Source organism: Salvia hispanica, chromosome 5 (assembly GCF_023119035.1).
Source record: "Salvia hispanica cultivar TCC Black 2014 chromosome 5, UniMelb_Shisp_WGS_1.0, whole genome shotgun sequence".
Classification (NCBI taxonomy): Eukaryota; Viridiplantae; Streptophyta; class Magnoliopsida; order Lamiales; family Lamiaceae; genus Salvia; species Salvia hispanica.
Window position 1 is genome coordinate 29,425,909 of NC_062969.1, and position 15,612 is coordinate 29,441,520.

The 15,612-nt window shown below is 30.8% G+C and overlaps 1 protein-coding gene across 1 annotated transcript; it reads right to left on the bottom strand.

Moving 5' to 3' along the window:
* Positions 1 to 7,160: 7,160 nt before the first annotated feature.
* Positions 7,161 to 9,511, bottom strand: LOC125186091. The gene is made up of 2 exons (XM_048082405.1): positions 9,354 to 9,511; positions 7,161 to 7,976 (listed from the first exon to the last, which is right to left on the bottom strand). The coding sequence occupies exons 1-2, from the start codon at positions 9,393 to 9,395 to the stop codon at positions 7,326 to 7,328; spliced, it is 693 nt and encodes a 230-aa protein (XP_047938362.1). The 5' UTR covers positions 9,396 to 9,511; the 3' UTR covers positions 7,161 to 7,325.
* Positions 9,512 to 15,612: the final 6,101 nt, after the last annotated feature.

The window sequence follows — 15,612 nt, forward strand, 5'->3', positions numbered from 1 at the left end:
CTTTGATTCAACCCAGCTGGAAGAAGAAGAGAAAAAAAAAACTTAGATTCAATTAAATTTTGGCGAAATTGATATCCCCAATAAGAGGCTAATGATTTCCATTTTTTATTGTTTTCGGTTTATGTTAACTTTCTTTTACCCATTGATTAAATTCTATTGAAGAAAGAACTTGGATTCAACTGGATTCTCGCGAAATTTATCACCATTGTTGCTTAATCAATATTTTCTGGCATCAACGCAAATTTGTGTGTTTCTTCTCTTTTTTCTGAATCAATTCTCGACAGTGCTTTTATTAAAAAATTTAATTGCAATAATATCAATGCAAAGAAATTTGTGGGATATTGAAAGCACATGTTTTGTGGGATATCAATTTAGAGAACAATTTCATGGAGAGGAAATTACTTGGTTATGAATAATGTCGGTGGAGAATTAGATTTGCAGACAATAAAAAAAGGAAAAAAATTGGTCTGGTCGCTCGTGCTGGTGCTCAAATTGAGCGCACAGCATAACATCTCTCTACACATAAATAGTCCATGAACTAAGTTAAAACTTAAAAACTATCAGAGCATTCACTATAGTGGCTGAGCGACATCGTCGAGCGATCAGCCACCCCATTGCCCCTGGTCGGCCTCCATTGTTGAGAAGGTGCCGATCTCCCAAGCCGATCGACTCCGCCCCGAAGCCGATCAATCGCTCTGGCCGAAGAGTCATCGGCCTTGAAAAAGGCCTCCATCGTGGGGCGCCAGGGCCGATGTAGGCGCCGACCTCTTTTTTATTTGTTTAATTTAAATTGTCTTCCCCTATATACACCTCATTCCCCATCAATTCACCTTCATCCCTCTCCAATCTCAATTTCAATATTACTTCTTTCCACGGATATGAACTTGAAGAAGATGGAGAAAGGGGGGGAGGCGTCTGAAGTTGGGCGGACGAGGAGTACCTACTCCATAGAAAAGTCGATTGCTCTTGCTCGTTGTTGGGCAAAGATCTCTGCGGACCCAATTTTAAGCTATGTACAGGTTGAGGGCGGTTTCTTGGGCATATCACGAAGAGATACGAACAACTAAAGCCCACAGGGGTCTCGACACACCAGTCCGGCGATCTACGCAAGCATTGAAAACGTCTGGTGTACGAGTGCGCTAAATTTCACGATATCTACGATGGCAATGCGAACGAGTTCAAGTACCGGAACATGTATCAGCAATTGAAGGATTCCCCCAAATTCGGAATGGGTCGTGCCGTGCCAGAACCGAGTCCGATTGATTTTATTTTATTTTTAATGAAATTGAATTTTTTATTATTTACGTTATCTTTAATTTACACCAACAATTAAAAGTGAAATATATAAAAATAATGTTGATGTGGATATGAGATGGACTGTCATTACAAAGAGATAGGCTCTAAGATGGGTTGCTGACGTGGCAGGATGAAATAAATATTGGCTCTAAGATGGGCTCCGGATTTAAGGTCACCTTTGCCTTTATGGATGTCTCTAGACTTAGGGGTAATCTCACTCATAGTACTTATTCACTATTTGGCCATTTTTTCCACCGAAAATGTTTCCCAAGGCAGAGAGGGCATTTTCAAAAATTCATAAAATTTGGTACGGGCTACTGTATTTTCCCTATCTCGCTAATATTGGAGTATTATTTCACTTCACTTTTTAAATCACATTATATCGAGTTATATTTTTTTATTATTATTAAACTTGTAGAAAGTAAAAAATTAAAATAAAAAAGACTAGTATGAAATTTTAAAATATTATTAATTATAAAAATATAGATTATAAATTTAATTAGCTCAATTAAATTTTGATTGCGGTACTATTATTTTTTTAATATTAACATAAAAACTTTAACTGTTTAAATGACTTGTAGTCAAATGAAGTATATTTAAAAATTAAATAGTAACAACCCTAAAAATGAAGCCTAAATTTTCAATATCTCTATCAGGTGTAGAGAAGCGGCGAAATGAAAAGGGGAGTACTAATAAAGAGGAGAAGACGAAGAAAAGGCGGAAAAATGGTTCAAGATGAAGAAGAGGCGGGAAAATGGTTCAACTTGTAAAGATTCTTTTTAAATTTTAGTAGGCTATATCTTTTTTTTTGTCCATAATTTTTCATATCTATTTATGATAAAAAAATTATTTAATTTTTTACTTTAACATTTATTAGTCTCATCATTCGTTATACAATTTTAATTATTTTTTCTCTTTTTCTTGTACTTTATCAATTAGGAGTATGCATTAAAATTTGTGTCGAATCCTAAATAGTCTATTTTTGTAGGACGGGGGGGGGGGGGGGGAATGATATTTTCTTATGGTAAAAGAATCTGGTGTTAAGTGATACTTTAAGAATATACTCCCTCCGTCCCGGATAATTCGGGTCACTTTCACCGGGCACGGGTTTTAAGAATTATAATGAAAAGTGGGTTGAAAAAGTTAGTGGAATATGAGTCCTACCTTTATATATTAGTTTTATAATAAAATGTGAGTAGGAATGAGTTAGTGGAATATGAGATCCACTACCAAAAATAATAAAAGTGAAGTGGGACAAATTATGTGGGACGGACCGAAATAGAAAACTGAGACGAATTATCCGGGACGGAGGAGTAACTAGTATCACCCACGTGCAATGCACGATCCATTTTCTTTTATTTAAACTTATTTTATACTGTAAAATGATTTTATAAATTCATAAAAATATCATTGTATGAAATCAGAAATCAGAAATATATAGAATATAAAATAATTATTAAAAAATATAAAATCAAACAAAGAAAAATAATAATAATACATATACCGAATGAAAAACATATTATTATTTCAAGTTCTAAAATCACAAATTTATACAGTAGCAATTTACCAATAAAAACTCATATAACCAGATAAGTTTATAAACTAAAAATTGCAGAGGATGGACTAACCGATTTTTTTTATTTTTCTTTTGCACATTGTGGGAAGATATTGTAGACCTTGCAGAGCCAACTTGATCGTATTAGCCTGCAAAAATGAAGGAAACATCGCTATGAACCCGAATCAACCATGCCACGATTGAATAATGGAAATGCAAAGGGAGAAACCAAAAATTCTTATGAAACCGCAATACCTGCTCATCAGTAATTCTATGCAGAGGCGAACCACCTCCAATGGCAGCATACCCTTCCTTGCTCGTGGGAGCTCTCAACGTTGAAATCAGCTATGCCAAGGGACGTTGAAAGAACCCGAACAACCTTGGAAGACGAATAATGTCCTGCAAGATGGCATAAAAAAATATATCAACCATCAAATAATAAAACCAAATAATCACATTAATTTATATGACGATTTTTTTTGGAAATCATTGTCCTCTTAAATGTTTGAATTGTATATGACCTATTAAATCTAAATCACGTTACTAAACGTCCATGAAGTTAATAAGTTAGTGGGTAAGTGGCTATGAATGTCATTAGTGGGTAGTTAATCATGAAAAATTGAAAAGTCATAGTATTAATATTTCATTTAAATTTAAATTTAATAATATAGTAAGTATATTAGAAAAAAAAAATTATATTATTAATGACATTCATGTAATTATTCCCAAAACTCCCCTTTTATATATTGTATAGATATCACACAAGTTAAGTTTAACTAAAAGAACGGCAATAACTTACCTAATATTAATACTATAATTAATTAGGTTATTGAATATTCCCAAAATTATGATAATGGAATGGGAGTTATAAAAGAGGTGAAGAGGCCATGACCGAGCTATATATTTTTTTTCATTATTACAAAATTTTCATAATGAAAATCTTGTGAATACCCAAAACTCCTCTTTTGTATATTGTATAGATATTATAAGCGTGTTCACGTAAGAATTAATTTTTAAATTAGAACTAAGAAACATTCTACTCCATTATATATATTGAATCTAATAATTCACGCACTTTTCACGTGTCATTTTTGTCAATTAATTATTCTTCTTGAAATTATTAGTACAGTAGTTACAAAAATAACAATTCGCGATGAAACTGAAAAAAAAATTTGGAAGTTAATAATCATTTTCTTGCTCTTTAAAACGTGTTTCAAAACTTTGAATTTAACATAGATTTCTCAATTTATACTCTCTCCGTCTAAAAGATAGACAAGTCTAAGAGCATCCTCATCCGTAAAGCACGGAGGTAGGCCCGGACCCACTTTTACTTCTTGTCCTTAGCTAAGAGCACAACACCCACATCCGTGATCTTAGTTAAGGACAAGCTCAAGAGTCCCATCATTCTATTATTCAATTTAAATACTTCAATTACTAAAAACATTTCTACATTATAAAAAATACATTAAAAAATAAAAATTACATAATTAAAATCCTAAAAAATAAAAATACATAATTAAAATCCTAAAAATTAAAAAAATACATAATTAAAATCCTACAAATAAAAAATTCCCATAATCAAAGTGTTATGAGAATTTTTTTGTGTTGAAGTGGATGTATTTATAGATGAAAATGTGAAATTTGTGGGGAAAAATTGAAAAATAAATTAAAAGAGGGTAGAAAACGGATATAATTTTTTGGAAAGTGGAAAAATATTTTTTTTAATTTAAAAATATTTTTTTAAATTAATTTCGAATTTTAAAAAAAAATTGAATATGCCAACGGCTAAGCCGTTGGCCAATCAGAGAGCGCCACGTAAGGGTGCTCAGCGGCACGGACGTGCTCTTGCCTAAGAGCAGCTCCGTGCCGCTGGCACGGACGAACAGCTCCCATCAGCGGACAACCTCGTCCTTGCCGCTGGTAAGGACGGACGGACGGGTTTTTTTCAACCGCTGCGGATGCTCTAAGAATGAAAAGTTTTAAAGCAATACTAACCCTACACATTATTCTAAATGTGGGCCCTACAATCCACTAACACTACGTACGCCACATTTTCCCTCTATCTCTTTTACTTTATCAACTATGCATTAAAATACGTGTCTTTTACAATTTTGTCTATTTTTTTTTTCTTTTAGATGAAAGGAGTATAATTTAAAAAAAAAAAAAACAAATTCAAAGTTATTTATATGATAAATCTAACAAAACTCAAATTACGTATTTTTTTAAAATATGTTTGTATTAAGTTCCTTTGTACTAGCATTTGGAAAGAAGTCAAATGATTTACATGTCATTTTCACAGCAAAATATATCAATTCTTAGTAACATCAATATGCATTTGACTGTTTTTCGAAAATATTTGAACATGATACAAAATTACAAATATTAATCAAATACGTTAGGTTCGACCGTTCGAACATATGCATGCAATTAGTGTCGTTAGGTTTTTGATAAAATTGCCTGATACTTCTTCTGTCTTGGAATAGAAGTCTATTATTGACTCAACTGATTTTGAAAAATGTGAAAAAATGGTAGAAACAATTAATGAAGTATGAGTTTCACCTTTATAATATTTTATGATAAAATATGAGTGAAATGAGTTAATGGAATATGTAGTATACTTTCATTTATGGTAAAAATAAAAGAGTCTTATTGGAGAATGAATAAAAATTGCAAAAAGAAAGTCTTATTGTGGGACAAAGAAAGTAGTACGGAGTATATTTTTATACTAATGCATAATTGAACATATCATATCAGTTTAGTGCAAAACATATTCATACTATATAACATTACTATAACATGCATTTGACTCATTTTTTAAATATATGAACATGATATCAAATATTATCAAATTTATTGGTTTGAATGTAAGCAATTAGAATGTCGTTAGATTTCTCATAAAATTACATTTAATGTGATACTTTTACTGTCCTATAAAAATAGGGTATTTGGAATCGAAACGAGTTTTAATGCAAAATTGGTAAAGTGTGAGAGTAATAAAAAAAAATCATTGGAATATTATTAGTACAGAATGGAGCCACCTCATAAAAGAGAAAAACCTACCTAATATATGAATGAGCTAATTTGGTGGAACGAACTAACATGGAAAAATGAAACTATTTTTATAGGACAAAGGGAGTATATTTTTTTAAAAACCTAATTATAATTGAGAGAGTTATGGGAATTAAAAGCCTTGAGATATTTTTCGGAGAGAGAAAGTGGTTAACTTTAAGTAATTATCACCTATGTTTTCTATCTTCGAAGTAGGGTGACAATTTTCGACATGACACAACCCGACACTGACAAAATTAATGGATTTTGGTCAAGTCTTGTTGGGTCTATGTCCGTATTGGGTTGACCCATCAGGAATCCAATAATTTCGGGTTGGGTTCATATACCCGTTAAAAAATTATATTATTATTATTATTATTATTATTATTAGTGTAATGCATGTGCTATGCACATGTTATTAATTTGTTTTTACAATTGTATGATTATTGAAGATATAAATTTTCATTTAATCAATTAATGTTGGAAAAAGACTGTTTAATACTGAGGTGTGAATTTTGTGAAAGTTGAAACAATTAAATATCTCAAACTACAAAGAAATTTGGAGTAAATTTTTAGGAAATTTATTGTATTAAAATAAAATCACCATGTTCGCACATATTGAATGTGCTCGCTCATATATCAGTAGTCGGTGCTCATTTAGAAGGAAAATGATGATCATTTATTAATGCTAGCAAGGTTTTTTGTAGTAGTAATAATACATTTTATTAATTTTGAATTTTACAATTTAAAAATAAATACAGATACTATCAATTAATGCTATATCTTATTTAAATAAGTATGGCTAATGTTATCATGCCGGCCTGTTTTTTAAGACCCAATTTATACTAATAAAAAAACAAATAGTGACGATGACCCAATCCGCGAAACCAAATTTCATAACCAAATCAAACTACTTTCATTTATGCAAGAGAGATTTAACTTTTTTTAAAAATACTTTATCTTAGAGAGAAACATTCATGGTCTAGAGAGAAAATTAAGATGTACTCACATAGTGGCGCACAACAAATCATCTCTCTCTATATATTTATATTTTCTATAGTACTTCGATTGGACCGTTGGTTCGATTTGTTAAGCCAATTGAACAATGAACTAGTAACTTTACCGATTCGCTCACTGATCCGGTTCTAAAACATTGGAAATAGTAGTAAAGGGAGAGCAGTGGAGAGACTGAACCGAGACGAGACCTCCCTCCCTTTTATACACGAAATGTCAATTGTCAAAGAATGCACAAATCCATACGTATACAAAAACAAATTTTAGATCATTAAAGCATGTAATGGTGATAAATACTTGGATATTCAATTTACAGGGAAGACTGTAACTAATAATATGATCGAATTAAGTGCTACAGATATAGAAAGAGCAAGTTGCAGAGATTCACTAACCAACTCCAACTCCAACTCCCTTAATATTCGTTGAAATGGATGGCTCCCACTTTCCACACAACGAAAGTAGTAGCAAACATCACCGTACTAATCAACACGAAAGATAATATGATGAAAAAGACATCCATACCGCCTGGGAGTTCTATTGTCCAGCCCTCCTTGGGCATCCCTCGTTTGCTGTCGTCCAACATGTTAGTCGGTGCTTCGGGGAGCCCTGGCCGCTTCTTCCCTTTATCAGATTGTTGCAGAGCATCAAGTAGCCTGCTGCCGAGCATGGGCTTTGATGGCTTTGAGTCTGTGTAGCGGCTCAGTACCCTTGCTGCCCTAAGCCTCTCCCTTGCTGTCAAGGGAGCTCTTTTCACGTTCGAGCTTGGCTTGCCCTCCTCTGCAGGACTGATTGCCCTGCTTTGTTCTTCACTTTTGACACTTTCTGTTGAAGGGCTTACACCAGAGGCATTGTCTGAAGACTCGCCACTGGAATCTGATGCCTCAAAGGATTTAGTGCCTTTGTCGCTAGTCTCTGTGGCGACATTATCGCCACCAACAGCTACGAGGCAGGACCTTGATCTTTTCCCTCGAGTAGATTTCCTTAATCCGACTGGTCCTGAAAGAGACGGGAGCTTCAGTAACAGAACCCCAGCATTATCTCTCTGCCCCTGCTGGTAATTTGTCTGCAACAAGCAAAGAGCCAAAGACACAAAAAAAAAACTCATCAGTTGGTACAACGCTTAACTAAAAAAACTCATATCAAGGCTAAAGATATTTTATGGAATAATCAACTGATAAGGGTAATAAATCTGTCATGATGTGCTTTAGGAAGAGGCACTAATGAGGAAATTTAATAAGTTAACTTATCTTATTGATTGCCTATCAACAAGGTGTATATTATTATTGACATTTAAACATGAAAGATAAAGCTTTTCCTCTTCTTGTTTCGTTAATCAACTTTTCCTAGAATTACCCTAGACTATAATGATTTATAATGCCAGTGCATTACAGCTGTGGATCAATTCCATCTCCAGAAATTCTGAGACATATCTTAGAGGAAATATTCTAGTAGATGGGTAAAATAAAATGCAGTGTTCGGAATGGTAGATATGTCGTCATTTCAAGGACCATAACCTTATAAACGCATAGACACTTTTCTTACTTCAATGAAGGAAAATACACAAACAAAAACGAAAATAAAAACTGTGTTTTAGTTTCTAGAAACTGGAAAGATTGAATCTAATATTTGCTAGAGCCCTACAAGTAACACCAAAATTTGCGCCTCGATCAGTAAAGCCTAACTTGAATAAAGATAAACCAAAGGATCTAGCTGAATAAAGGAGAGCTCTCTTTAGGAAGTTCGAAAATTATGTAAATTCCAGCTCAACCTCGACTCAATGTGATCGAGAAAACCTTTGAGTGGTTATGTCTGTCAAGTCCTAGCTGCATGTGTAATTAATCGAGTCGTTGGAATTTAACGTGTTCTGTTTGCTGAAAACTACCAATGGTAAAACCAATTAATAGTAGTCGAGTCAAGCTTTCACTGTTAGGAAAAGAACAATTGTTTAAGGGGGAAATTGAATTGTTATAAGTGGATGATTACTTATAAGCTATTGTGAGTTCAACAAGAGAAAAAAAATGATCTTATAATGAAAATGAACTCATTAGACTAGCAAGTATTCCTCTCTATGGAACTGGTTAATAATCCATTTCTTTTTCTCAGTGAACTGATACAAAATGTTCAAGTCTATGGGAGTCAGCACGAATTTCAGAATCAAAGAGCAAAAGACTATGGATTTCATTTACAATCAGAAATACAATAATTTCAATGGTAGCCTAGATTTTATCATAATTTCAACATGATTCAAAAAAATGCCTATACCTGGATTCAAAATTACAATTAAGTAAAATATTACCACTAATTTAACAAGTATTGAGAAATACAGTAGTATCAGATTTTGAAGTTTGTGAAAAACCAAATTGATTCCCGAATTGGATAAATCGGAATTGCATAATCAAGGAAACAGCGCAACGAACTAAGATAAGAAAAGGAGACGTACGGCGGGGTTGAAGCTGAGGAACGAATTCAGCGAAACAGCCATGGATGAGGGTTAAGACTGTTTATCAAGGGCCAACCATGAAGCTTTCTCAGGGGAGAGAGGAGTGGTGAACTGAGATGGAAGAGGGAGTTGGAAAATGGATGGCGCAGAATCATGCCATGTATGTATATATTCCGCTAAGATTTTTTCGATCTAATTAATTCACAAATTATTGCTGACTACATATTCATTTTTTATTTTGTAGTTTAACATTCTGTTTGTTAGAATTTTTCGTGGCAGACCAATCACAATATTCCATCAATCTACTTGTTTCTTCTTCTTTTTTTTTTTAATCTTATTTGATACTACTAAATTAACATGGCCAATCTTGCTACTTAACTTTTATAATTAATGCCAAAAATTTAAAAATAATTTAAAATATTATAAATGTTTCACGGTTTATCACGAAGAAATTAACATGGTCAATCTTGCTACTTAACTTTTATCCTACATGCCAAAAACTTAAAAATAATTTAAAATATTATAAATGTTTCACGGTTTATCACGAAGAATAAGTTAACGTCGAAAATATCTTTACGATATTTTAGACCAAATTAAAGTTCACGGAAAATAAATTTTTGCTAAAGTTTTTGATTTTAGGAAAAAATATCTTTATTATATTTTTACAAACAATAAAAAATTTAAATATATTTTTTAAAATTTTTTTAGTAATCAGTATCCCTGAAACCCTTTATATTTTTTGACATCAAATCAATTTCGATTTGATATAAATTTGAAATACTTGGAAATTCAAAATTACATGAAAGTTTATTATGCACCAATTTTATAGATTATGAAAATTCGTGAGTTTACAACTAATCAATACTCTTGATATAAAGTAACATTAAAATTTAAAGATCACAATATAATGATCTTGATATAAAGTAACATTAAAATTTAAAGATCACAATATAATGAATTCGAACCTTTTGGAATTAGGGCTGTCAATTTTTAACACGACATGATAATCTGACATGAATCCGTACAAAATTATTGGGTTTGGATCAAGTCTTATTGGATGCGTGTCATTATTAGATCGACCCACTAAGAACACGAAAAAATCGGGTTGAATGCGGGTTGGATGCAGGTCGGGTTGGGTAACCCGTTAAAAATTAATATTATTATTTTTATTTTGAGTAAAGATAATTTACAAAAATTGTATACACAAAATTCCCTTCAAATTTTAAAAAGGATAATATTAATTTATTTTGATTAGATAGCATCATTAATTACATATTTTTGTGACTAATTTTACCTTATTTATAATTTTTCATTTTTCATTTGTATTGTTGTACAAATATGTACCAGACCCTTATTAAAAGATAAAATTTTAGAGAGAATAACCATCCATAGTATTTTAATGGAACAATAATGGAATAAATTTTTATTCATTTTATTAAAACTATCACAATGATATAAAGATAAATAAATTGCTTTTTTTTTACAAAGTATAAATTAGGAAAACACTCTTTTGTTTGGAAATTCTCTCATATTATTTTTGAAACCATTGATATTTTATCATTAATTTCTAACTTTTAATTTTGAAAATAATATTATACATATTGGTTGATTATTCTATATAAAATGATTAACAATATAATATGGGTCATTCAATGATGAGACATTGTTGGACTCAACACATATAATAGTAACACTAACATTCAAATGTATAGCACTTGCTGCATAAATTAATAAGATCATGAAAAATTATTAGTATTACTATATGATAAATCACAATATTTTCAATATTTCATTTACTGTATTATTTTAATATTACTTTTATAATTATTTTCATAGTGCGTAATAATATCATAATAGAGATGGTATGATGCTAACAACATGTGGAACCCAACATGTAAGTTGTAATATAACCTTTAATTATATGACTGCTATATAAATTGATATATTTAAATATTATGATAAACCACAATAAATTTTAGACCCACATTATAAAATTAATTTATGATTAATAATCTGTTATATTTTATAGTGCATCAAATGATACATAAGAGCTAGTTCGACGATAGAAGGTTGTTGCTCTCAACGTCCACCTAGGCGTGTGACTCTTCAAGTGTATTAGTTAATATATTCAAAATATATAATTATGCCTTCATTCATGTAATTTTGGATAATAGTATTAAATGACCATGTAATGACCCTACTTTGCATATTCCTCCATATGTTATAATATATAGAAAATATTTGAAATTACAAGCTTCAAATTATATTTCAAATTACAAAAAATAAAGTAGTCGAAAGAAATGAAATAAAATACAATGTATGTGAGAGATCCAAATGAAAAATAGTACTAAATCAATTAGTGTTTAGAATAAAAGGATAATTTGAATAAGTTTATGAAAAACAAGTTTATATTTATAGATACAAAACATTAATTCAGATATTATGTACTAGCAAAACTAATCAACAAATAATTTTATAATATAATTTATTACTATTATATTCTTTTTATTTTAATTTAACAAATTTAATTTAATTATTAGTATTTACACTCTTTTTACTTCTTTAGTTCTTTTAACTTGTTTCAAATTTTTTGTTAAAATTAGAAAAAATATGATAAATATTTTTCTAAATATAATAAAATATTTTTATTAAAATTATATAAACATTTTTTGTTTTGGAATTCAGCCGAAAGCATGTTCACTACCCTTTTATTTTTTATATTATTAGACTTCTTAGGGAAATAAAATAATAAATAATTAGATTAGTGTTAGAAATTCTCAAATTAGAATGTGGATTGTGGAATAGCCGAAGTGCCGAACAGCCGCCGTCACTCATCCCATTTCCAGATTTCCTACTTCTATATTTCTCTTTCCTACCTCTGAAAGTGAAATTGCCGCCGCTCATCATCGCCGGAAACCTGGAGGATTTGGAACAAAAGTTATAAATTTTGTTGGGTTTTTTTGGAAAATGGAACATCTTCATGTTATATGGCTTTTTAAAGTCTTGATCATTTTTTAAGCAATCTGTAATCGTGTTGTTATCGTGCTTAGGTTGTTGTCGTGTTGTTATCGTGTCAGGTCAACCCAAAGTGGTTCGTGTCGGTATCGTGTTCAGGTCGATATCGTGTTGTTATCGTGTCCAGGTCGATATCGTGTTGTTATCGTGTCGGGTCAACCCAAAGTGGTTAATGTCGTTATCGTGTTCGGGTCGTGTCCGGGTTTGAAGGTGGCAGGTTGGGTTCGTGTTCGGGTTTGGGGTTTCCTTAACAGGTTGGGTTCGGGTTTGGCCTTATTGGGTTGGGTCGTTATCGGGTTGACCCGATAACGACCCAATCCGCACGATTTGCCATCCCTATTTGGAATATTGGCCTCCAACTACTAATCAATTTCTTAAATTTCTTTTAATATCGAAAGCGGTATGGGTATGATCTAATTCACTATCACTATGACTAGGGCTGACAAATCGTGCGGATTGGGTCGTTATTGGGTCAACCCGATAACGACCCAACCCAATAAGGCCAAACCCGAACCCAACTTGTTAAGGAAACCCCAAACCCGAACACGAACCCAACCCGCCACCTTCAAACCCAAACACGACCCGAACACGATAACGACATTAACCACTTTGGGTTGACCTGACACGATAACAACACGACAACAACCTAAGCACGATAACAACACGATTACAGATTGCTTAAAAAATGATCAAGACTTTAAAAAGCCATATAACATGAAGATGTTCCATTTTCCAAAAAAACCCAACAAATTTCATAACTTTTGTTCCAAATCCTCCAGGTTTCCGGCGATGATGAGCGGCGGCAATTTCACTTTCAGAGGTAGGAAAGAGAAATATAGAAGTAGGAAATCTGGAAATGGGATGAGTGACAGCGGCCGCCGTCACTTCGGCTATTCCACAATCCACATTCTAATTATTTATTATTTTATTTCCCTAAGTTATTAAGTCTGATAATATAAAAAATAAAAGGGTAGTGAACATGCTTTCGGCTGAATTCCGAAACAAAAAATGTTTATATAATTTTAATAAAAATATTTTATTATATTTAGAAAAATATTTTTACATTTAATTTTTTCTAGTTTTAACAAATTTTTTTTGAAACAAGTTAAAAGAACTAAAAAAGTAAAAAGAACAAAATAAAAAGAGTGAAAATACTAATAATTAAATTAAATTTATTAAATCAAAATAAAAAAATATAATAGTAATAAATTATATTATAAAATTATTTGTTGATTAGTTTTGCTAGTACACAGTATCTGAATTAATGTTTTGTATCTATGAATATAAACTTGTTTTTCATAAACTTATTCAAATTATCCTTTTATTCTAAACACTAATTGATTTAGTACTATTTTTCATTTGGATCTCTCACATACATTGTATTTTGTTTCATTTATTTTGACTACTTTATTTTTTGTAATTTGAAATATAATTTGAAGCTTGTAATTTCAAATATTTTCTATATGTTATAACACATGGAGAAATATGCAAAGTAGGGTCATTACATGGTCATTTAATATTATTATCCAAAATTACATGAATGAAAGCATAATTATATATTTTGAATATATTAACTAATACACTTGAAGAGTCACACGCCTAGGTGGACGTTGAGAGCAACAACCTTCTATCGTCGAACTAGCTCTTATGTATCATTTGATGCACTATAAAATATAACAGATTATTAATCATAAATTAATTTTATAATATGGGTCTAAAATTTGTTGTGGTTTATCATAATATTTAAATATATCAATTTATATAGCAGTCATATAATTAAAGGTTATGTTACAACTTACATGTTGGGTTCCACATGTTGTTATCATCATACCATCTCTATTATGATATTATTACGCACTATGAAAATAATTATAAAAGTAATATTAAAATAATACAGTAAATGAAATATTGAAAATATTGTGATTTATCATATAGTAATACTAATAATTTTTCATGATCTTATCAATTTATGCAGCAAGTGCAATACATTTGAATGTTGTATTACTATTATATGTGTTGAGTCCAACAATGTCTCATCATTGAATGACCCATATTATATTGTTAATAATTTTATATAGAATAATCAACCAATATGTATAATATTATTTTCAAAATTAAAAGTTAGAAATTAATGATAAAATATCAATGGTTTCAAAAATAATATGAGAGAATTTCCAAACAAAAGAGTGTTTTCCTAATTTATACTTTGTAAAAAAAAAGCAATTTATTTATCTTTATATCATTGTGATAGTTTAAATAAAATGAATAAAAAATTATTCCATTAAAATACTATGGATGGTTATTCTCTCTAAAATTTTATCTTTTAATAAGGGTCTGATACATATTTGTACAACAATATAAATGAAAAATGAAAAATTATTAACAAGGTCAAATTAGTCACAAAAATATGTAATTAATGATGCTATCTAATCAAAATAAATTAATATTATCCTTTTTAAAATTTGAAGGGAATTTTGTGTATACAATTTTTGTAAATTATCTTTACTCAAAATAAAAATAATAATATTAATTTTTAACGGGTTACCCAACCCGACCCGCATCCAACCCGCATCCGACCCGATTTTTTCGTGTTCTTAGTGGGTCGACCCAATAATGACCCGCATCCAATAAGACTTGATCCAAACCCAATAATTTCGTACGGATTCGTGTCGGATTATCGTGTCGTGTCAAAAATTGTCAGCCCTAACTATGACTAGAGCGAATGGTTAGCTCTTTTAACCTCTTGGGATGATGCATTAAAAATGATAGAATGAAGTGTAGTTTTAAATTCGATTTTATTTATTCGCTTGATACTCGTATATTATGGAATGAAGGAAGGATACAGTGGAATAAAAATGTAAAAGAATATCATTTCATTTTCATCTTCACTATATTTCACTTTCATTCTATCATACTAAAAGGGTCTCGGCCTAGCAGTAAAATGGTTGATATTCGGATAAAAGATTATGATGTTTGAGTACACCATAATGCGACTTTTAAAATTTATGTTTATATGCCAATAAAAAAAACCTTAATATTTTGATTATACTTTCGAATATATGTAAGATTTAGTTTTAAAATATTTCCATTGTTATTTGTGGACAAGTTTAACCTATTACTAGGATTGTTTGAACAGTTTTTTTTTAAAGATTCTTAAAAGGATACGCCACCATCTGTTCCATAATAAATATACATGGACAACTAAATAGAAAAAGAATTTTTTCCTGGAGAATTCATCAAAAAT